Source organism: Marmota marmota, unplaced genomic scaffold, assembly GCF_001458135.2.
Source record: "Marmota marmota marmota unplaced genomic scaffold, marMar, whole genome shotgun sequence".
NCBI lineage: Eukaryota > Metazoa > Chordata > Mammalia > Rodentia > Sciuridae > Marmota > Marmota marmota.
Window position 1 is genome coordinate 696,944 of NW_025999873.1, and position 25,382 is coordinate 722,325.

At 44.9% G+C, this 25,382-nt stretch overlaps 1 protein-coding gene and 1 non-coding gene across 3 annotated transcripts in view; one reads left to right on the forward strand and one right to left on the reverse strand.

Moving 5' to 3' along the window:
• Positions 1-13,773, reverse strand: part of Adora2b (adenosine A2b receptor) — a 27,700-nt gene extending 13,927 nt beyond the window's left edge. The window contains exon 1 of one of the 2 annotated variants that reach the window (XM_015506820.2): positions 13,323-13,773. In XM_015506820.2, coding sequence (XP_015362306.1) covers positions 13,323-13,657 — 335 coding nt within the window. In that variant the 5' untranslated portion in view covers positions 13,658-13,773. Of the gene's footprint in view, positions 1-13,234 lie in introns of both variants that reach the window. The other variant, XM_048786007.1, reaches the window with a different exon arrangement.
• Positions 5,202-5,274, forward strand: Trnaa-cgc. The gene has a single exon. It is a non-coding gene; the product is annotated as a tRNA-Ala (tRNA).
• Positions 13,774-25,382: the final 11,609 nt, after the last annotated feature.

Sequence of the window (25,382 nt, forward strand, 5' to 3'; positions counted from 1 at the left end):
AAAAAAAAAAAAAAAAAAAGAGGCGGGTGGGGGTGCTGGGGTTGTAGCTCAGGGGTAGAGTGCATGCTAGCATGCATGAGGCACTGGGTTCGATCCTCAGCCCCCCATAAAAATAAAATAAAGATATTGTGTCCACCTAAACTAAAAAACAAATATTTAAAAAAGAAGTTTAAGGAACCAGTAAAAACCATTACTTTTTTAATATTTATTTTTTAGTTGTAGATGAACACAATACCTTCATTTTACCTATCTATCTATGTATCTATTTATTTATTTTCTTATTTATTTTTGTGTGGTGCTAAGGATCGAACCCATGGCCTCACACATGCTAGGCAAGCGCTCTATTGCTGAGCCACAACCCCAGCCCCAAAACCATTCTTATACAAAAAGAACAAATGCTATTCTATTTTACTACATGAAATATAGAAAGAAGGCCCCTTTTTACCAGTTATGGGACACATTAAGGGCGGTCTGCCGTGTCTCTGTAGATGGCCGTTGCTGTAGCCAGTGGGCCAGTTGGAGAACAGCACAATGCCCGCCCACCCACAAAAAAACAGGGTGTGGCTGGTCACCAGAGCTTCCATTCAGCTGAGTTCTTCCCAGGAGGGCAGGGCCCTCAGCTCCCCTGGCTCCCAGGGGGCTCATCTACTTTAACAATTCAGACATGTCTGAGTCCAGTGGACCTGGCTGAACCTCAGGAGAGGTCCAACGCTGCATGCAGAGGTGGCTGGGAGATGCCATTTGCCGTTCATTGTCACAAAGGATGAGGAAGGCAGTAACAGAATAAAGAGATGGCAGTGCTCCTCACCAGCTCCCCAGGTAGCTGCCACTGAAGCAGTCAGTGGAGAATGAGGAAGCCCACAGGACCAGGGTTTCCAGAGCTCCCCTGTGGGACTGGTTTTTTTGGAGTGTCTCACATGTTGTTCTCAAATAATTGGTGGGACTCATAGAAAGCACAAGGTTGTTGGGTGCCAGATTTCTATCTCCTCCACAGGAAGTGAGCAGCCCCTGCAAAGGATCAGTGCATGAAACCAGGTCAGAGAAGAACAGACAGTCTGTCCTCTGCCCCAAAGGTGCCCTCCTAAGGCTGCAGTTAAAACACACTGCTTCAGATAATGACATTGTCCAAAGTATCAGGTTCCATATAGCATGATGTCAAAGGACATCAGGAGGCTAGTTTGACCCCTTACTAGTGTTGTTAACTTTGATGACTTGTTTAATGTGGTATCTGACAGATTTGTCCCTGTAACTATCCCCACCCCCCTCCCCCGTACTTAGGAAAGGCAGTATCTTGTGGTACATTTTAAAACTATATCTTAGTTTCATCAAATTTTCACCCATGAGTTTTGGCATCAATGATTCTTGCCTGAATCAGCTATTACTGTTATAGCTTCCCAAATGGTAATTTGCTTAATTCAGTCATTCCTCCTCCTAACCATACAGCATTCTATTGTAGTAAAAGTTCTTCCAGCACATTATTTAAAAAACAAAAAAAAAAAACTAGCTGTTTATTCCAAGGAGAAATCATACTCCAGCTGAATGGGGAAACCTACCCAAATCCTGGTTTCTAAGTAACCAGGGCTCTTTAAAATAGCTAGTCCCAAATTTGAGCCTGGAATATCTTTCTGTGCCAGAAAATAAGGAAGTGCTCAAAAAATGGATGAGAGCACTTAAGCAGAAGTGAACTTGAAGGGGGTTCTCAATTGCCAAATCTGAGCATGTAATTGAGTAACAGGAATGGATTATAATTATTGAATGAAAGTAAAATTCCGTAAGTGCGTACTGATATTTTTAAAAATTATAAAAAAGCAAGAAAAACATAAGAAGAATGAAAGCGGACTCCAGGTATAGTGTTGCATTCCTGTAATCCCAGCAAACCAGGAAGCTGAGACAGAAGGATCACAAGTTCAAGGCCAGCCTCGGCAACTTAATCAGGCCCTAAGCAACTTTAGTGAGACACTATATCAAAATTAAAAGGTCTGGGGATGTAATTTAATGGTAAAGTACCACTGGATTCAATCTCCAGAACCAAAAATAAAGAAGAAGAAGAGGAGGAATTGTCCAGGTTAGCCTTGAATTTGTGATCCTCCTGCCTCAATCTCCTGAGTTGCTAGGATTACAGAGCCATATCCACCACTCCGCTCAGCTAAAATGTTATTGTCTTAAAAGATCAAAATGAAAACATCTAAGGAACTGATGCAGATTAAAGAAAATTAAACATATTCAATGCAAGCATGACCTTTCACTGGAACCTGGACAAGAAAAAACTATAAAGAATATAATTGGGATAAAAGGGGATATCTGACTGTGGATTGTAGTATCTGTTAAAATTTCTGAGTGTGATAATTTTGTGTGTAAGAGAGAGAGACAAACGAATGGACAGAGAAAGGGAAAGCAAATATAGCAAAATATTAACAATTTGTAAATCTAAGTGGAAGGTACAGTTGGTCCTCTATAGCACCGGTTCTTCTGAAAATATTCAAATAAAAAAAAACTGCTTCTGAGCCAGGCATGGTGATATACACCCCTGATCCCAGCACAGTCAGTATTAAAGAGGTGCAATCAAGTTTTCATTTGGGAAAGAACGTAGCTCCATGAAGGCCAAGTGAGACTACAATCAGCCCAGGTAGCAAGGAAACTGGTATCCTAGAATAGGGCAGAGGAGGAGATAGGAACAAGGAGAAATGCGAATTTATCCCAGGTAAATGAGGCCAACAGGACCTGGTTCTGTAATATCTTTCGATAAAGCTTTATAAATTCCCTACATTAAAAAAAAAAATCAGTAGTGGTGTTGAAATCAGCAATGGAAATTAAGATGGCCTATAGAGAAAGCTGTTTTGGGAAATTTGAAGACAGGGACTGGAATACCACAAGTGATAAACCAGAGAAGCTGAGGTAGAGAAGTAGGACAGGAAGGCACAGGAGCCCCCACAGGAAGGGCTGATAAGCAGAATTGGACTCCATGAAGCAGGAAGAGCCAAGGGAAGAATAGACCAGCCCCAAACTCCTCAAGACTCGCCACCTCCCATATCTCTCAACCCAGAGGCACCTGAAACACAACCTAAGCCACACTTTTCCAAATAGTCCCTATCTTCAGGATGGCACCACCCAACTGCCCAGAAATCACCCCAGACTCTTCCTTCTCCCTTAGTCCAACATCCACTGGAGTCACCAAGTCCTCTTGAACCTGCTGCCCATGATCCCTGTCTTCTAGCCAGATGCACTCCACTCAATATGTGGTGACCCTCAGATTCACTTACCAGTCCCTCAGGCTGAACGATCACTCAGAATGATCTATAGTGGCAGATCTCACACCAATACCTTCTCACTCAGCCTGGCCCTGACCCCACGTTTTTTAGGGCTTGTTCATATCCCGGTTTCTTGGCTGGCTAAGTGTCTTTACCTAGGGCCTCTCTGCTCCCAATTCAGCCAGTCCCCTTGCCTGACATCAAACATCTACCTTCCTTCTTACCTAGAAGATAATTGGCTTCCTTTATAATCTTTTTTTTTTAAAGGAAGGAATTTTTTTAAATATCTTTATTCTATTTATTCATTTGTATGTGGTACTGAGGATCGAACCCAGGGCCTCACATGTGCTAGGCAGGCACTCTACCACTGAGCTATATTGCCCCAATCCCACCTCCCTTATAATCTTGTCCCCTCCAACCCACCCTCTTAACTGTCCACCAGAGTGACTATGGTAGAATGCAACCTGATCATGCCAAACGCCTGATTATAATTCTACATTCCCAGATAATTATCACTCCTCATAAATGCACCATTTAGATGACATTGAAGGCATACAAAAAGAAATTCATAATCATCCTAAAAACAGAAGGGGAGGGTGATCAGCAAACCAGAAACTTTGATGACTTTCTAGAAACATAAGGTAAGAGGATCACCTGGGCTATGGCTCAGTTGTGGAGCACTCGCCTGGCATGTGTGAGGCACTGGGTTTGATTCTCAGCACCCACATATAAATAAATAAAATAAAGATCGTCAACAACTAAAAAAATATTAAAAAAAGAAAGAAAGAAAGAAAAAGAAACAAAGTCCAACCAAGGAGAAGAGGTATCCATCTTTCTGTTAGGAATCCCAAAAAGAGGGCTGGGGATATAGCTCAGTTGGTAGAATGCTTGCCTCACATGTACAAGGTCCTGGGTTCAATCCCCATTTAAAAAAAAAAATAGGTAGAAAAAAATGGCAAAAAGTAAATATTCCTTTAAAAGCTCAAAGCTGATGACAGACCTGAGTCTTCAGATTGAAAAGTTCACTAATAGTAAAAAAAGTAAAAAATAAAATAAAATTTAAAAAAGGGCTGGGGATGTGGCTCAAGCGGTAGCGCTCTCGTCTGGCATGTGTGCAGCCCGGGTTCGATCCTCAGCACCACATACAAACAAAGATGTTGTGTCCACCGAAAACTAAAGGAAATAAATATTAAAAAAAAAATTCACTAATAGTACCATCCCCAATGGAGGAGAAAACCCAAAGGCAATATTTAAACCCAACCTCATGAAACTCAAGAACACTAAGCAGATGCAAATGATCCCAGAAGCTTACAGATAGGAAACCCAAGTTACGAATAGAATCATACAGCATCAGATTCCTGAGCCACACCGCCTTCAGCCTTCTGAGGGAAAAGCTTTTGACCCTTCTCCAGTCAACAACCAAGAAACTGGTATGGGAAGGCATGTTTCCTCCTTTGACTTTCTTTACTCCAGATGGGAAATTCATGATCTAAATTTGAAGCAGACTAAAATGTGGCATAATTTTAACCAATGGATAACATCTAAAAATAGAACCCATGTGATCTGGACAGTAGAACTGTCTCCTTGAAAAGCACAGGCGTAGTGGCAGGACGGCATTTCCTACTCAATCCTACTGTTCTGGGGTGAATAAGAGATATGCAAGTGTACACGCTAGTTATCAATTCCCAATCTTCAGATGCTCCATATAAAGTTCAGGAAATTTTATTACAGAATAAATGTAAATGGTACAAACCTTGACAACACAAAAGCAACAGCAAAACATGAACATGTTCAATACACAATTTTGCGGAGAAGTCACCGTAAGAAATAGCGGTTGCCACTGGGGAGCCAGAGATCAGAGATGGGTGACAACTTTCCACAGTTTCCCTGTGTGCATGGTTTCAATTTCTTTCCAAAGTAAAGAAATTGAAAGGTAAACCCTCTCTTGGGGCTGGGGATATAGCTCAGTTGGTAGAGTGCTTGCCTCGCATGCACAAGGCCCTGGGTTCAATCCCCAGCACCCCCAAAAGAAAGAAAGTAAACCCTCTCTTAGGCAGACAATGTAATCAAATGACTATTACATTACTATCCACTGTCTAGAAATCAGGAGATGAGATGTAGAAGGAATGGTGGTGGCATCATTGATCATTAGATGTAATTTACAATTGATAGAATTAGGACAGACTGAAATGTCTACAGGGGAAAAGTCAAAATATAGCACAAAATTAGAAGGAATTATGTAGGGGAGAAGGCTTGCCTGAGTGTGAGCCATAGTCCCCATGTCACATGGCAGCACAAAACCAGAGCCATGGTGGCCAGGAGGACCCCTCCTTCTGTTCCTTGAGGGATCCTGTCACAGCCCAAGTGCTTGACAACTCCCCCTGCATCTCCCCATGCCCTGCAGTTCCCATGTGCTCCTCCTGGCCGTCCAGCTAGGTCAGGCCTGGCTCTACCCCTAGCCAACACACTTTCTTTCAGGTGCCCTCCACACCCTGATTCCAGCCTGGTTCCAAGACCTGAGCCAGACCTGGGCCTCTGTCCAGGAATGTGTATGTCCAGCAGGGAACCAACAGAGGCAGACCTTCCCGCCACCCCAGCCAGGCTGCAGGTCCCCTCAGCAATAAACATGGCCTCAGACAAGAGCCAACTGCGACAACTGTTGCTGTTTTTAAGGTTGTTGTTTCAAGCTGGGAGGCAGAGTTGAGAGGATTGTGATAACAATGGGGGACCACTGATAGCAAAGCAACACCCAGACCCTGGTGAAACCTGTACTGCCTGCATTGCAAGAGGAGCCAGGACCTGTGGGCTATGCCCAAGGGTTCACAGCCATCTGCCCCCAGCCCAGCCCTCTGGACTATGGCACCTGCTGGCTTGCCTCCTGTCCCAGAGCATCCCTGAGCCCCATGCCACCCTGTACTTGGAGTGTAAGGGATCCTCTAAAAAGATGATTTCCTTTTATTTCTTCATTAAAACTTATTGGATCAACCAGACTCAATGGCACACATCCCAGCTACTTAGGCAGCTGAGGTTTATGTGTTTGACACCAGCCTGGGCAACACAGCAAGACCCCATTTAAAAAAAAACAAAAAAACATTGGACCAGCTTTTCTTCTGACATCATCTCACCAGAGAGCTCTGACCATCTTAGACCCACCTTTCTCATATCCATATATATATATATATATATATATATATTAGTTGTAGATAGACACAACACCTTTATTTTATTCATTTTTTTTAATGTGGTGTTGAGGACTGAACTCAGCGCACCACACATGCTAAGCAAATGCTCTACCACTGAGCTATAGCCCCAGCCCTTCTCATATCCTTTTTATTTTGGGGGTGGGGGGTGCCAGGGATTGAACTCAGGGGCACCCGACCACTGAGCCACATCCCCAGCCCTATGTTGTATTGTATTTAGAAACAGGATCTCACTTGAGTTGCCTAGTACCTCGTGATTGCTGAGGCTGGCTTTGAACCCGCAATCCTCCTGTCTCGGCCTCCTGAATTGCTAGGATTATAGGCATGCGCCACAGTGCCGGCTCTCATATCCTTTTAAGGACTGTCTCCCCACACCTGTCCCAGCTGTTCCCCTGGATATGACATACCCTGACACAGCTTTCACCCAGTCACTTGTGTGTGAATTCATCCACAGTGTGGGTCTGTACCCTGTGCTAGGAATGGTAGAGTGCTGGGTCCTAGAAGATGAGATGAAGCCCCTGCCCCATAGAGCTCACACACTGTGGACAGAGACCACAACTAAGTGAAGACATAGTTTATCAGGAAAACTAATCATGGGTAAATAAAGTGAGCAGTTGAGAGAAAGAAACCTCTCCACATTAGGTAGGAAGGAAAGAGAGCAAAGCTGGTGTTGGGGAGAGAACAAAGGGTACAGGATGGAGTGACAGAAGCCAGGCTAAGGAGGGAAATGACATGATCTGACTTATGTCTGAAATCATCCTCGCCAGCAGTCTGGTGGAGAAAGTCACAGGTGCAGGAGGAGAGGAGGTGGGGGCTTCCCTGGGACCCAGCAGGAGCTGGGGAGAGTGTCTGGCAAGAACTGTCAGGAGGGCACATGCAATGAGGTCCAGGAGGTAACCCCAAGATTTGGTCCAAAGGGGGATGATACATGGGTGACCTCACAGGAGCAATCAGCAATACCAAGTGGAGGAGAAGGAATGACTTGTTGGAGAGATTTGCTACAGAGGGAAGCAGAGCAACGCACCAAGAAGAGAGTGTGTGGTCAGGGAGAGTGACTTAAACATTCTGCTGATGGGTAGTTTCCTGAGGCTCGTCTAACAAAGTACCACAAACTTGGTGGCTTAAAACAACAGAAATTGATTTTCTACCAGTTCTGGAGGCCAGAAGTCAGGGTGCTGGGAGGCCACACTCTCTCCAAAGCTTCTAGGGGAGGATCTGTCCTATGCTTTTAGCGGCTTCTGATAGCTGCCCCTAAGTTCCTTTGCTGTGGTCACATGACTGCAATCTCTCCCTCTATCTTCACATGGCCTCCTCTGCATGTCTATCTTGTAAGATGCAACTGCATTCAGAGGTTAATATGCATAAGCCCCTCCTATCAAGAGCCATACAAGGGGCTGGGGTTGTGGCTCAGTGGTAGAGCTCTTGCCTAGCATGTGTGAGGCACTGGGTTTGATCCCCAGGAGCCACTTAAAAAAACTAAATAAACAAAAAAAAGGTATTATGTCCATCTACAAATAAAAATATTTTTTTAAAAAAGAACCATGTAAGGCAATATTCTTTTTCTTTTTCTTTTCTTTGTTTTGTTTTGTTTTCCTTTCCATATACAGGCATATATTCGCAGGCTCTGGGGATTAAAATATGCACATATCTTTGGAGAGGCAACATCATTCAACCCACTATAATGAAGATGATCTGGAAAAGAAAGATAATACCACTGGGCATGGTGGTACAGGCCTGTAATTCCAGCTACTCAGGAGGCTGAGGCAGGAAGATCACAGGTTTAAGGTCAGGGATTAGACCACTGAGCCACATCCCCAGCTCTATTTTGTATTGTATTTAGAAACAGGGTCTCACTTGAGTTGCCAAGTGCCTCGTGATTGCTGAGGCTGGCTTTGAACAGCAATCCTCCTGTCTCAGCCTTCTGAGCTGCTGGGATTAGAGCATCCTGTCTGAAAATTAAAAAAATAAAAAGGCCTGTGGTTGTAGCTCAGTGGTAGAGCCCTCTAGCTTTAATCTCCAGTTCTAGGGGAGGAGAGGGAATTATAACACTGAAGCAAGAGAAAGTAGGTATACCAAGGAGGGGAGTCCTTGAGAGGATGGAAGGGTAAGACCCAGAGCTGAATATTTTCTTTCTTCTTTCATTTTTAAACAACTCTAGAGGTGATTTTTTTTCTTTTTCTTTTTTTTTTTTTTTGTTTGGGAGTTGGTACCAAGGATTGGACGCAAGGGTGCTCAACACCTTGCCACAAGCTACAGCCCTTTTTTTTCCCCTAATAATAATAATAATTATTATTATTATTATTATTATTATTATTGAGATTAGGTTTCTGATAGCCTTGCTAAGTTGCTGAGACTGGCTTTGACCCTGCGATTCTCCTGCCTCAGCCTTTCAAGCAACTGAGATTACAAGCATGCACCACCGTGCCCAGCACTTTTAAAGGTAAACTGGGAATTATAGGAATTATAATTATATTATTAATGGGAATTATAGCTCAATTTTAAAAATTTTTGAAAATATTTCCAAAATCCTCTGCCAACTCCCACCCTAAGTGGAGGCCACATTTTCACACAAGGCAAAGTCTTGCTAAGAAGTCTTACTCCCCAGATTGGACATGTAAACACTGAGGAAAAAGCCTCAGTGTGGCAGAGGGCTGGGATGGTGACAGGGTCAGGGCCCAGGAACAGAGCAGACAAACATGCCCCTTTCTGTTCTATTGACCTGGTCAACCAACCAAACACTCCCTGCAAAACAACTCCTTCAACTCCAACCTCCAGTGCTCCCGAAGCCTGCTCCACTGTGAAAAAGGAAACTGAGTCCTCAGAGAGACCAGGAAAGGCCCCCAGTTAGAATGAATCACAGACACCCCAAGCTCAGCTGCGGGTGGGACATGAAGTAGAACAGGATTAGACTAGAGAGGAGGAAGTACTCCTGACGGAAGCAGAACCAGCATCAGGATGAAGTGAGATCCAGGGGCCACTGTGGGCAGACACACGCCCACCTCCTAGAGCCCAGGGGCTCGGCCTTATGTGCCACTCCATTACTGCCCACTTCTAATGGCTTCCGTGGCCTGGACCCCACACCAGGACCAATGTCAGGAACCCTCTATGGACTAAACCAAAGGAAGTTGGTTTAGTCACCCCTCACACACCCCTCACTCTGAAGGCAAAGGGCAAGGCCTGATGTGAGCAGACATTCCTTTTTTCATTATATATATTTTAGAGCTGGGGTTGTGGCTCAGTGGTAGAGCACTTGCCTAGCATGCATGAGGCACTGGGTTCGATCCTCAGCACCAAATAAAAATAAAATAAAGGTATTATGTCCACCTACAACTAAAAGATAAACTTTTAAAAAATATATATATTTTTAGATGGACACAATATCTTTTATTTATTTATTATTTATTTATTTTTATGTGGTGCTGAGGATCAAACCCAGAGCCTCATACCTGTGAAGCAAGCGCTCTACAACTGAGCTACAGCCCCAGCCCCTCCTTTTTTAAAAAAAATATATTTTTAGTTGCTAATGGACCTTTTTTTTAAAATTTTTTGGGGGTACCAGGGATTGAACTCAGGGGCACTCAGCCACTGAGCCACATCCCCAGCCCTATTTTGTATTTTATTTAGAGACAGGGTCCACTGAGTTGCTTAGTGCCTCACCTTTGCTGAGGCTGGCTTTGAACCTGCGATCCCCCAGTCTCAGCCTCCCAAACCACTGGGATTACAGGCGTGCACTACCACGCCTGGCCTGTTGATAGACCTTTTTATTTTATTCATTTATTTATATGTGGTGTTGACAATCAAACCCAGTGTCTCACACATGCTAGGCAAGTGCTCTACCACTGAGCCACAACCCCAGCCCTGTCAGACATTCCTTTTTCACAAGTCAGGCCAAAGGGGTCATTTTTGTGTCCAGCATCACCTCTGGGATCTTTTCCTCCTTCACTGTCCTCTTTCATGTTAGTAAACATCGTGCTCCCAGGTAGCAAGTAGGGACCTTACACCCACAACCTTACAGCACAGATCCCTTCCAAGTCCATGGGTCCATGGAGTCAGTGACCTAGAGACAAGTCCCAGGACTGGAGCCAGTGACCCAAGGACAAGTCCCAGAACTGTTTCTGCCCAAGGAAGAGGTGTGCCTACAACTTTGGCCCTTCCTCCCTGGGCCTCACCCTTCTAACTGCTTAGTGTCCTAGAGAAGACACTTTCTCCCAAACAGGACTCTTCTGACCTGACTTCTACCTGCAGCTCCATGATCCCAAGGAGGTCCCCAAAGTCAAGTCAAAAATTGAAGTGTCCCAGAATCCAGCCTGTGTCGGTTAAACAAAGAGGAACCTCAAGCCCTCCAACTCTAGAAGGGTTCTCAAACCTCAGTGGAACTATAACTATAACTCTGGTTAAATATCAATCCCAGAATGTCACATACACCCATCACAGAGATTCTTATTCAGTAGGGGCCCCACCAGGCCCCATAATCTGTACTGATCCAAGGTCTCACTGTGTCGCTCAGGGTGGTCTCCAACTCTCAGCCTCCAGTGATCCTCCTGACTCAGCCTCCCAAGCAGCTGGGACTATAGGCACATGTGGTTGATTCAGTATAATCTGTATTTTTAACATGCTCACAGGGAACTGTGCTCTGGACCACTAAAACAGCTGAGGGCAGAAGGCCTGTCTCAAGCTCCAACTCTCAGGAGAGCTCGGGGAAGTATGAGGACCCAGGTACATCTCTCAACCCAAGGTGGAAGCCAGGGTTATGGACAGGGCAGGATTTTGGACACCTCTTTCAGATCTCTGATCTCTGTGGGCAAGCCAGGAGTGAGCCTTCTTAGAGATCCCACTCAGCATTCCTCAATCTCTCCATCTCCTCTCATCCTCCAGCCCTTAGCAAAGCAGAAGTCAGGGACCTGATTCACACATGCCTTTCCCCTTAAGACACCCACACCCATTCTTTTCAAGACCCCACCCAGCACAAATGAGGACAAGAACTAACAGATTTAAACTGTTACAGAACTTCCTGCTGCATCCACGTGGCACAAAAGATTGTGGTAGCAACTCCCTGCTGAGCTGCGTGGTCTCTACCTAGGGCAAACTTAAGGAGCTTCTCTCAGATGGGGGTGTGTGACTGCCCTGATGTATGCCATCAAGTACCTGTAAGAACAAAGGGGCTCCTAAAAGAGAAGAGAATACTGTGCCACCCAAGTGCTGGGCTCTGTCACACCTGATAGAGTAGAATGCAAAAAGCCTCCTGTTCAGATGTCAAGGACAGCAGACCATGTAACAGCCCAGATGTGCACATCAGGCTCACAGCCTGGCCAAGCAGGCGGTTCCTGTTTCCTTTGGGACCCAGACACAACCCACAGGGACCAGGCTCAACATTTATGTCTACTAAAAAGGTTTCTGGGAGCATTCTCCTGCTCAATTCCCACAATCACATCTCCTCTACAACTACCAGTTTACTACAGGCAGAATCCCCCTCCAGAAATAGAATAAATTTCTTCTTGTTTCTCAAACACTGATGCCATACACAGCCTTGCAAGACAGCCTGATGGAACACAATGCCAGTTCTGAGTTCAAGTCCTGGCTCTGACACTCATTCCCTCTGCACCATCCTGAGCAAGACCCTAAATTTTCCTGAACCACCATCCCCTTCATCTACAAGATGCGGGTGGCAGTATCTGTCCTCTAGAATTACTTAAAGGATTAAAGTTAGACATTTAATATAAACTGCCTGGCACATAGCTGGCACTCAATAAATGAGTTCCTTCCCTTCCCTTCCTACTCTTATAACTTAGTTTCCCTGGCCACGCTCCAAATCTAAAAAGATCCCAAGTTCACCTCATGCCAAAGGGGCCCAGGTACAGAAGAGAGAATACTTTTAACAAACCTTTGACGTTGAATTCATCAGCTACAACTAGGAATCCACTCCCCAGAATCCTACATTGTCTCAGTATGGAAACAGGAAGAGTTGATTTAAGCATGTTCAGAGAAAGTGTGGACCGATATGTATTCCTGAAGTTTCCTGAAATCCTGGAAGCGCTTCTCAGAAGCGCAGGGTATAAAGGAGGTTACCCAACCGCAATGGAGACTCTAAGGCTGCTCGCTTGGTGAACCAGCAAGCACTGTAACTCTTTTTTAAAGCATATGGAGGTGATTTAAGTCACCTTTTAACATGCAGGGAAAAGTGTCCACAGTGTTCCCCAAAGTTACCAGGCACATTCAACTTGGATCTGCCCCTGGCCACCTTAGTTGGCAACAGACACATTCTGAAACTCAGCCGTGAGTAGCGTCCATTCCGACAGGGCGAACTGCTAGCGTTCGGTGGCCTAGCCGGTGGAGGAAACCTCCCTGACCGGCCCCCCACCCCCCAGCACTCAGGGGGCCACGTCTGGCCGCTGCTCTGGACGCGATGCCCTGCTCTGTGCATCTGCTCTCGCGAACACAGCAGCAGCGAGTGAGTAGGGTCGGGAGGAAACTGCCTTAACCGCAAGGGTGGAGTTGCAATCACCAAACCTCCAGTGCCCGGGTTTCCACGCACCCGCGGGGGCGTCTCGCCGGGTGCCGCACTTCCGGAACCCCTACAGTTGTCCCTACACAAGTTTCCTTAGAGGGGCGCGCGCATACGGGACGCCTGGGCTGCGCAGAGACTGCCAAGGTCTTTCTCTGCTGCACCGAGAGGGTCTCGGAGAGCAGCCCGGGAGCACGTGTCTCTGAGGATGACGGGTCTCCTCCAAGCTAGGAAAAAGCGTTTCGAGCGACCCAAGCGTCCCCAACCAGGCCAATCTGGGGTACCTGAAGGCTGGCCCTAGGTCCTGGAGACTGCAACCTCCTGAGAGGATTGGACAGGGCCCCGAGATCGAAAGACGCCCACGCGCCTCACCTGAGCGGGATGCGGATGGCCAGATACCTGTCGATGGCCACGGCCAGGAGGCTGAAGATAGAGCTTTGAGTGAGCACAAGCACAAAGCAGGCGAGAAAGAGGCAGCTGTGGAAGTCAGTGCAGAAGCCCAGGCTGATGGTGATGGCAAAGGGGATGGCGAACAGCCCCACGGCCACGTCGGCTGCCGCCAGGGACACCAGAAAGTAGTTGGTGGGAGTCTGCAGCGAGCTAGACGTGCCCACCGCCGCGCACACCAGCACGTTGCCCGCCACCGACAGCGCGGCGATGGCGAGTTCCAGGGCCACATATAGCGCGTCCAGAGTCTCCAGCGGCATGGCCGGGCCAGCCGGGCCCCGGGAGTCGCCTACCAGGGCCCTGCCGCGCGCGGGACAGCCGCGTGAGCCCCGCCGGGCACGGCCGGAGCGCCAGACCGCGCCTCCTCTGGCCGCTTGTGAGCCGCCTAGCTCGCGCTCTCAGGTCCGGGACACAGGGGACGGGACTTTGGGCAGGCGGAAGCTACAATTGGCCAGACCGTCCGCCTGTCTCGGATTCCCGGACATAGCACCGCCCCCTTGCCCCATCCCTACTTCGCGCCCAGTGCCAAGCCGCTCCCCGACGGCAATCAGCAGCGCGCTTGTAGTGACCGGTATCTAACAAAAAAGAGTTCTCCAACTTTCCTTCAGGTCGGCATCAGCGTCCCGAGCAGCCTTACCGCCTTCCAGCCTGGGTGGTGCAGCGCGGAGTCCAGGCGATTCCTGGGGTTTGCACCGCGCTCTGCCCCAGAACTCCCGCCTGGGGAGATCGCTGCAGAAAGGACACCCCCAGAACCATTCCACCGCCTGGCAGTGAGGTCCTGAAGCTTTGGGCACTCCCCCACCAAACCTGCACAAGGTCCTGGGTAGGCAGAGCTCTCCCTACAAACTGGAAGAGATGCTTCGCTTGTGGGATCTATTGGGGCCACTCGTTCACACCTGAACTGCACCGTCAGACCACAGCATGCTGCTGCAAGGAACCCTCTGGGAGTACTGGTGCCCCTGCCACCCACCTCCGCAGGGCCAGTCTCAGCCGCTTGCGCACTTTTCCGCCCTCCCCGCCGCTTCCCTGCGCTGCTCTGAACACTGCTGGGACAGCTTCCCTCTCTGCCTTCCACTTTATGACATGCTCCGTGTCCTCTGCTTCCTTGTCACCTCCCTAAAATGCTAGTTTCCCCTGAGCCCTCTTTTTAGCCTTCACACCCTGGATCAACCTGGATCAGCTCCCGCCTTCCACTTGACCCTTTCAATTTTAACTCCCAAACCTCTCACCTGGAACCCTATCAGCCCTAGAGTGCCAGATATGCCCACTGTAGGACTCGCCAGGACAGCCTGGTGCTCCCAAATCAACAGTCCAAATCCACCAGGCTCCTTTTCAACCCTCCCCCAAACCTGTGCTGCCGCTTCATTCTGGATTTCAGTAATTAGCTCTGCCACTCTCACCCACCCCAAGAAGTGTGCTGACGCCCTAGCTGTCACTCTCCTCCACCTCCAGATGACTAGCAGTATCACTGACCCTTGCTCCTCTCCACTCCCATAGTCCTGGCAATCTCCCCACCTATTCTCCCAACCCGCCCTCTCTCTGCCCAGGTCCTCTCTGCTCCATCTGCTACTGCAATCCTCACAAACACCATTCTTCTAGAACACACCTGGCTGTGCCATTCTCCCACCAAAAATGCCATCAGTCACCAAGCAGAATGGTTAAGGAGATTGTCTGGCAACAGGTATAGATGATTGGAAAATAATGTTAAGCAGAAAAACAAAGCATAGGGGTGACAAAGGATACAGAATAGCTGTACAGTTCTAAAACGTACTCTTTATATGGATGCATTACATGGTAAACAAATTATATATCAGTGTAGCTGCAATAATAATGACCAATCTGCCCCACCACACACACACCACCAGGCATTAATAGTAATATCTACTCAGGTAATGACAAACACAGCAACATCTCTGAGCACTCACAGTAACTGTTCTAGATTATTTTAGGGATTTTTTTTCCTATTTTCCTTCTATAATTAAAAAAAACCCAAATTTTTAAAGAATTCTTATGCACTTTTATATTTTAAACGTGCAATTTTTTTTCCATACTAAGGATTGAACTCAGGGGCACTCGACCAGTGACCCACATCTCCAACCCTATTTTGTATTTTATTTAGAGAAAGATCTCACTGAGTTGCTTAGCACCTTGCTTTTGCTGCAGCTGGCTTTGACTCCTCAATCCTCCTGTGCAATCCTCCTGTCTCAGCCTCCTGAGTGGCTGTGATTACAGGCGTGTACCACCGCAACGGGCTAAATATGCAATTTTTAAATACACATTGCATGCCCCGGCCACCTGAGTTAGGACAGCACCTGCTGCACCTGCCAAGTTCCCGTAGCACTTGACACCAACTCTGCCACACAAATGATAAACTGAACATCAGAGAGATTGGGTAACTTGTCTAAGGGCACTTCCTTGGAGGGTGGGGAAGGGAAGTGTTTCCTAGGGCAATGGCTTTTGCAGAGTGGGTAAGATTTAGTAGTGGACTACTACTAAATGGTGGCAATGGGCAGGTATGGGGTGGAGAGCCATGTGGGGCAAAGGTAGGAGAAGCTTTCTCAGGGACAGCCATGGCCAGAAGAGTAGAAAAAAGGAGGCCTGGCCAGGGAAGGCTTTTGCCGGTAGGATGGAGTGTCTGCTGCTGGAGGTGCTGGGATGCCGGCTCCAGGAGGTCTCTGGGCAAGGCACGATGACCCGAACATGATCCAGCAGGAGCAAACAGAGGTTTGGCAGAGGGAGAGGAGGCACTGGACAGAGGCCAGCTGGTTGCTGTGGGTGGTTTCTACACACCCTGTAGCCTTCAGGCCTTGGGCTCAGCTCCAGCATTTACTATGCCTAAAATTCCCACTTCCCCTTTCTAGAGCCCAACCTTCTTCAGGAAATCTTCCCAGAATCTGTTGAGTAGGAAGAGTCTCTTAGTGCAGGGCTGTGCCCTGAATCTTTCTGTATTGCAGTCCACTGAGTTCCATGCCATCAGTGTCACCCACCAGCACAGCTTCTCTCCTCTCTGTCTCCTCCCCACCCAGCCCTGATCTAGTACACCCTTTGATTCAGGCAACTGCCTTCCCTTCTCCACAAAGTTTATGGGAAATGAGTTTTCCTGACTCCATCAACCCTGAGTCTAGAACTCATAATAGGATTTGAACTAGGCTCACGGAGTCCATGGGAGTGGCAGTGATGGTAATAGGAAATTATTGTTCAGGAAACACAAGGAATCATGAGGGTTAGACTTGAAAGCCACTTGGGTGCCACGGAGCCCAGATCTCTGTAGCAAAGAACCTAGGTTTGGTTCCCAGCTTTGCTGTTGGCCTTGGACAAGAAAGTTCATCTTTCTGAGCCACCATTTCTTATGCATAAGGTAAGGGTAACAATACCTACTTCACAAGTGGCAAGCTAAAAGGGGCAAGAGGAGCCATCTGCCATCCGACCCACCTGTAGGTTTCAGACTCCTTGAAAACTATTGCAGTGATGTAATATTTAGAGAACTTGATACTAGAGCCCTAGACCAAATTGAGTCTATATATATTTTTAGTTGTAGACAGACATAATACCTTTATTTTATTTATTTGTTTTTATGTGGTGCTAAGTATCGAACCCAGTGCCTCACACATGCTAGGTGAGCACTCTACCAACTGAGCTACAACCCCAACCCCAAAGTGGGTCTTTGGTAAAAGTGAAAGAAGGGTTATGTTTTGTAAACTTCTTTGGACCTCTTGCAGAGTGGTAGCACCTATCTTCCTACTTCCCATCCCTGTCTCATCTTGCCTCAGCTGTCAGAGCAGAATTCAGGTGACAATCCAGATGATCCCAGAGTAGGTCCAACATGCTGAAATGTCATAAAAGACTCAGGTTTCAGTCTTTCTGCTCTGAATAATAATAGCTTTCACGAAAAGACTGCCACAGCTGCAAGGATCATTTGCTAATCCAATCTCATTCAAAGCAGAAGGAGCAAAGTCACAGATCATGTAAACAATCATGAGTCCAGGGATAGGAATTGATTGTGCCTGATTTAGACCAAATGTGGTTTATTCCATAGGGAACAGGAAAGGGCCTACTTGCCCAAATATGTCACCATCTGAATAAACTTGAGGCTCTATAAATAAAGAAGAATGCAGGATCATACACATCATCCTTCAGTGGCTGTGTGAAATGTCTCAAGTATTTCTGGAAATCAACACAGGCTTCCAGAACAAGTTACTATACCTCAACTTTCTACTTCCCTTGGACAGTTGAGCCTTTATTACTGGTTCATTCCAAAAACAGTGGAATGAACACTGTTTTTCCGTAGGCAAAGCCCATTCCTGGAGACTTCTTCACCTCTGGTCAGTGAACTTATGCAGGATCAGTCCTGCCAAGACTCCAAATGCAGCTCTACGCCTTAAAGATGGACAAAGTAGGAGAATACTAGTCAAGGTAGACTCCACCTGTATACACCCACAACGTCCCAACCTTGGTCGATTCTTTAAATTAATTAATTAATTATTTTAAATCATCTCTATATGACAGCAGAATGCATTTCGATTGCAGCACAACTTTTCATTTTTCTGGTTGTCCACGACTGGTCGATTTTGAGTTCTCCAACGAAAATACTTTGTCTTCTATTTCTTTTGTACTGACTTTCTTAGGGCCCATGAACAATGTTCACAAAATAGTGAACACATAATTAATACCTCCATTTCCTCAAATGTGGGCTGGGAATAAAGGCTAAAATAAAGGCCAAATTATATGATAAATATAGAAGCACATTAAGAAGTATTCATTCTACACTAATAATACTATATTGTACTAATAATAGTATAAAATTCCAAGCCAACAACTTAAGTAATCTACATGAAATGGACAAAAGATAATTATCTAGATGTCCTTTAATTTCTTTCAATGATGCTTATAGTTTTTATTGTATAATTCTTGTACTTATGGTAAATAATTCTTTATTTACCATAAAGATACACATTGCCAAAATGAACTCAAGAAGAAATAGAAAGTATGAAAAAAACTTTTTATACTAAGAGATTGTGTTAGTATTAAAAAAAAAACAAAAAACTTTCCAGGAAAAAAAAAAAGTACGTGCCCAGAAGACTTCACAGGTGAATTCTACCAAAGGATTAAAGAAGAATTAACAGAAACTTTTCACAAACTCTTCCAAAAAAGGAGAAAGGGAAGGAATACTTATCACCTCATCTATGAGGTAAATATTATTCTAATGCCCAAACCAGACAAAGACATAACAAGAAAACTACAGACCAATATTCTTTATGAATATGGATATTTGTCAATATACATGCAAACATTTTCAACTGAATTCAGCAACATAGAGCAAGCACTACACACCATGACCAAATGGGATTTATCTCAGGAATGCAAAGTGTGTTCAACATACAAAAAGAAATCTATGTAATACACTTTTTTAATAGAATAAAAGACAGAAATCAGAAGACAATCCAACATATACAGAAAAAGTATTTAACAGAAGTCTAACATCATTTTATATTTTTAAAAATCAACAAAATAGAAATGGAAGGAAACATTGTTAACCCAATAAAGTCCATCTATGAAAACTCACAGCTAATAGCATATTCAATGGTGAAAGACAAAAAGCTTCCCCTCTAAAATCAAAATCAAGACAAGGATTTTGCTGGTACCACCTCTACTTAGCGTCGTGTTGAGGTTCTAGCTAGAGCAATGAAGTGAAAAGATAATAAATAAATAGTATCCAGATTGGAAAGGAAGAAATAAAACTATCTCTGTTTGTAAATGCTATTATTTTATATATATAAAAAATCCTAAGTAATCCACAAAACAAATGCAAAAACCTATTAGAATCAATAAACAGGTTCATAAGGTTGCAAAATATAAGATCAATATCTTGTACAAAATATAAGATCAATTCTATTTTTATTTTGTAGCAATGAATAATCTAAAATTAAAATTTAATAAAAAGTTTAACTTTCCCTAGCAGAAAAAAAGAATAAAATTCTTAAGAATAAATTTAACTAGAGAAGTACAAGAATTATACAATAAAAACTATAAAAATCATTGAAAGAAATTAAAGGACATCTAAATAAATGGAAAAACATTCCACGTTGATAAATTGGGAGATTTCATATCATTAAAATGGCAATACAGGGCTGGGGTTGTAGCTCAGTGGGAGAGCGCTTGACTTGCAAGTGTGAGACACTGGGTTCAATCCTCAGCACCACATAAAAATAAATAAATTAAAATAAAGGTATTGTGTCTAACTACACATACATACATACATACATAAAAATAAATAAATAAATAAATAAATAAAAAGGGCTGGGGATGCAGCTAAGTGGTAAAATGCCCCTAGACCCAATCCTCAGTTCAAGGAGAAAGAGAGGGGGAAGAGAGAGAGAGAGAGAGATCCATGGAATAGAATTGAGAATCCAGAAATAAACCCTTACACTCATGGTGCACTGATATTTTACAAGAGTTCCTTGATACTTCAATGGGGAAAACAAAAGCCTGCTAAACAAAGTCTTGGGACAACTGAGTATCTATACACAAAATACTACCTTCTACCATATGTAAAAATGAACACAAAATGGATAAAATACCCAATATATGAGCTAAAACTATAAAATTCTTAGAAGAAAACCTAGACTTTAATCTCTATGTTCTTAGACTAGGCAACAATTTCTTTGCTATAACACTAAGACCCCTAGCAATCAATAAAAACTAGATAAATTGGACTTCTTCAAAATGAAAATATCAAAAAAAGAATATCTTTTGCATATCAAAGAGCACTATCAAGAGAGCAAAAATATAACCCATAAAATGAGAGAAAATGTTTGCAAATCATACATCTGGTAAAAGTCTAGTATTCATAATATATTAAGAATTCTTGGGGCTGGGGATGTGGCTCAAGCTGTAGCGCGCTCGCCTGGCATGCGTGCTGCCCGGATTCGATCCTCAGCACCACATACAAACAAAGATGTTGTGTCCCCCGATAACTAAAAAAAAATATTAAAATTCTCTCTCTCTCTCTCTTTAAAAAAAAAGAATTCTTACAACCCAATAAAAGGCAATCTAATTTTTTAAATAGACAAAGGATTTGAATGCACAGTTCTTCAAAGAAGATATGCAAAAACAAGTCACATAGTTTATAACTTGATTCTGTGTAGAGAGGTAAAGTACAAATGGAGGAAAAGAAATGAGGTGGCCTCAGTCAGTGCACCATCCCAGGCCCCAGGCAGTCTGACTGCTCTCTTTTCTGCCACCAGTGAGTCTCCTACCCATCCAATCTCATCTCTGGAAAGCTTAATTTCCAACAAATGCTTAAATTGCAATCCCATTATCACCATGTCCCTATCTCTGGAGACTTCTAGAGTTGCTTCATTTGAAATGATTGCACTTGTTTCTGTAGCTAATTTCAGCAACCTCAGGTGGAAAATGTCGTTTTCCTCCAGTGTGGTCTGCAAAACACATCAGCTGAAGGAGCTGAAAAGATTTTAGAATCCATTAATCATTACGTCTGTTACTTCATTGTTCCCTCGAGAAATGTGGGACATTACCTCAAGCCAACTGTTCATTATTGTCACTATCAAGAATAAGGAGCTTGTGGCAATGTGTGGCTCTCCAACAATAATTCCTTCTTCTTGGTTGCTAACAGAACCCCAGTGTTGTTCCTGGAATTGGCAATAATACACCCACTGTAAAGGATGAATCATAATTGCTCTAAGCCAATCAGAAAGTCCCTTTCTCCTTTTTTTTCAGTGATTGGTTTAAGGATGGGCAAGTAACTAATTCTGGCCAATGGGATATAAGGAGAATTATGCTGCAAGGTTTGGGCCTCACTCCTGTCTTTCAGGGCACTGCTATGTGAAAATGTGGTATCTAGAGCTATGACAGTCTTTTACAATCACGAGATGACAAATATCAGGGGAAAACTAACTCACTGAAGGTGATGGGGAAAGATAGAACAAAGAACCTGTGTCCCTGATCCCTGATCACATCTTTGAACAGCTCAACCAATCTCAAAAACATCTCTCTCTGGACCTCTGGTTCGATAACCCTATCAACATCCCTGTGGAATAAGCCACTGTTGGTTATGTTTTCTGAGACTTGAAATGAGGCATCCTATAGGATTCAGAGCTACATAAATATTTGAGTCAAAGAAATCTTGGTTCCTGTCCCAGCCACTCAGAACCTCATGGAAGAGAACAATGCCCATATTAGGGGCTCGGAAAACTACACCCCAAAGCTGGCACTCTGACATGCTGAGACACCTTAGAACCTACCTCAGAATAAGATCCCTCTGTGACTGGGATTATTGCTCCACCTCTTTGAATCTTTGTTTCCTCAATTATAAAACGAGAAAGCTGAATCCAATGACCTTTGAGATCACTTTCCACTTCAACCTCCTGTTTATCAATGTCCAGGACAGAAATCCTAAATGCTATAACAGTCACAAGAAACCCAACAGAATATAGCCAAAGGCCACACCTCCTCCAGCCTCCCGGTGTGGGCAGGCCAGGAGTGAGCCTTCACTCAGCTCAATCTCTGTTTTTCCCAGCATCTTGGATAATAGCTTTAATTTGGGGGAAGATACAAAAATAATCAAAGGAGAATCGCCCCCCATATAAGAGTAAAATGTATAAAGCTGGGCACAGTGGCATGTCCCCCCTTTAATCCCAGCTGCTCAGAAGGCTGAGGTAGGAAGATCTCTTAAACCCAGGAATTCAAGGTTAGTCTGAGCTACACAGTGTGAACCCAGGGTCTTCAGAATATTAGGCAAGTGCTGTACCGTGGAGCTACATCCACAGCCCTTTTTTTAATTTTTAGACAAGGTCCAAGTTGCCCAGGTTGATTTCAAATTTGCAATCCTCCTGCCTCAGCCTCCGGAGTCTTAGGGACTAAAGGCATGCACCATTGAGCCTGTAACTTCATGATATTTTTTGTTATGTGAAAGTTTTTCATTTTTATGTGGTTAACCATATCCATCCATCTCTTCCATTCATTTTTTTTTGGGGGGGGTTTCAAGTCTTGAGAATAAGAATACTACTTACCTTGCCCCCCCCAACCCTGAAAAAAAGTCAATGTGTCCCTACCTCCTGAGTTGACTCCTCTCCCTGTGAGTTGGAAACACATCCTTGCTCAATCAGATGTGAAGTTCTCACATGTAGCTTGGCACTTCTGGCCTCTGTATTCTGATTCACAAATCTGTTTTGTTTTATTCTCTCTCTCTCTCTCTCTCTCTCTCTCTCTCTCTCTCTCTCTCTCCCTCTCCCTCTCTCCTCCTATTTCAGTTTTCTGATACGTCCTTCGAAAAGCATTGCATCTTTACTGTGTGTTTTTATATCTAGCAGAGTGCATCCTTCATTATTCTTCCAAAATTTCTCAGCTTCCCTCTTCCTGGCAATCTCAAACTCATTGTCAATTTTTAAACAAGCGCTGTCAGGCCGGCCCCTGCTGAACAAACACTCAGGTGAATATTATGGAGTTTAGCAGACAGTATTTTCTCTAAATGGAAAAATCTGGACACTTTAATGATAGTTTTGAGATTTGGCACTTGAGACTGAGGTCAGGAAAATAACCATAATGCCCGGGACCTGCTGTTTGTGAGTGAGTCGGGTTGTTGCTGAACCTGGAGCTATAAGCTAAGTGCCCACGGTGCCTGCTCCACCCGAAGCAAATCACCACCCTTGGGAATTCAAATGTCTCCATGTTAGACCTGACATGGAAAATGAGTAAGCAAAGTTCTTCCTGAAAGGTACCAGGGAGCAGGCCTCAAGCTGGGTCACCTCACCCCAGGTATGAAAATCTCTCTCATTACCACCTGCGCTGATTTCTCTGCCCAGTAGAGTTCCTAGTAGGAAACACATTCTAGGCCAATGCTGTGATCTTGGGCCAACTGTGTGGCTAGCAGGCCACCGGACCATCTCAGGTTGCCCAAATTGACATTTTTTTTAACTATTTTACACTTTTCTTTTTGTGTGGGCTGGAATGGAACCCAGGGTCTTGTGCATGCTTAAACACTACAGCTGCCTCGCTGTAACCATTTTTAAGTGTACAGTTTGGTGGCATTGAATACATTCACATTATTGTATGGCCAGCACCACCAAACATGTCCAGAACTCTTCATCTTGCAAACCTGAAACCCATTAGACATTAACTCCCCATTCCAAATTCCCTAGCCCCTGGAAACCACCATTCTACTTTCTCATCTAAGTGGAATTATACAATAGTTGTCCTTTTGCATCTGACTTACTTTACTCAGCATGGTGTTTCCAAGGTCCATCCGTATTAGGGCTGGAAACATACTTCAGTGGTGGAGTGTGTGCCTAGCATGCACAAGCCCTGGGTTCTATCCCCAGTCCTGCCACAACAACAACAACAACCACCACAAATCCATATTGTAGCATATTGCAGAATTCCCTTCCTTTTTAGAGCTGAGCCATATTCCGTCCATGGACAGACCATGTTTCGTTTATCCATCATCTGTCCACGGATGCGGTTGCTTTTACCCTTTGGCCGCTGTGAACAGTCTTGTGATGGATATGGGTGTGCACCAAGCTGACTTGTTTTTAAAAATGGGGTCTTGCTATGTTGGCTAGGCTGGTCACAAACTGATGGACTTAAGTGAACCTCCCACCTCAGCTTCCCAAGGAATTGGGATTGCAGGTGCTCATAGGCTCAACTTGACTTTTGAGACAGGATGGAAAGAGGTAAGTGCCCTGACCCTTAACCATCTCTAGAAGGAAGGCCCACCCCCCAACTAGACCAGTCTCCCACAAACTGGGCAGAGAATGACATGTTCCGTTTCTTCCTTGATGAGCACATAAACGGCCTTGGCTCATCTTGACGTCCACACCATGGTCTGTGGGCTTGCCTGGGGGCCCCATTTGCCTGATATGTTGAGAAAATGCTCCTGGTTTTCCTGATCTAGGCTGAATCCACCTTGTACTCTAACCATTGGGATCTCTTTAGGGCTTAAAACATTCCCAAATCTGACCCAATGTCCACCTCTTCTTAAACACCAAATTTCTACCAGGCCAAAGGGAACTTGTAGTTATGTCATCAGAAAATCTGCCACGTAAGTCTCCTTGCTGCAAGTTCCCTCCATCTTCTTGCCCTTACAGAGGCTGGGTTCTCCTGAGGCGCTCTTTCCCTGTAACTCTCTCAAGAGGTGACTGTGGTGGTCCTCTCCCCACTCTTCCAGAACATTCCTCCTCTTTCCCTCCATAAAACAATTCAATCTCTCAGAAATCCTGCCTTCATGCTATGCCACTCTTGCACTTGCTTGGAAAGGTCACCTACTGACCTTCCTCCACTGTTCCCACTTTCTGGAAGATTTCTTACCCTCCTCACACTGTCTCTCACCAGTTACTCCTGTGGTCACGGTGGGTGGTTTCAACTAATGTCATTTAATGAATCTTCCGATTCCCAACTCTTCCTCCACAACTATTTTTTTTTTCTTCCAACTCACTGGAACCACCCGCACCCTGGTTATTGTGCCTTTGAATATCATCCAAGGGACTGTCACCATCAGTCATTGTGCTGCCTCCAGAATTTTGGCTTCAGGTGGCGCATCTCCAAACAGCGTGGCTCATCCTGCCAGTCCATTCCCTCCACCATATCCACCCCCGCCACCCCAGCCAGCTGACCTTCAGCCCTGTGCCCTGGGACAGTTGCACCAGCTGTGAAAATAAAGACAGATGTCCATCTCTGCCCCAGTCTCCCCCTCCCTGTGCTCAGCCTCCGAGAGGCCGTGTGGGTTTCCACAGCCTGTCCTACTCCTGTGTGTGTGTGTGTGTGTGTGTGTGTGTGTGTGAGTGTGTGTTGGGGCCCACGCTCAGGCCCTCCCACTTAAGACCTTGCTCTTCTCAGAACATTCCTTCCAACCCCCTACAGCCTCCAGATTGTTCCCCAACCTTGCAAATGTGCCCTAATTCTTCCACCCTTAAAAAAAAGATAGAAAGAAAAGAAAATGAAACACCCACCCTGTTCCCATATCCCTTTCTA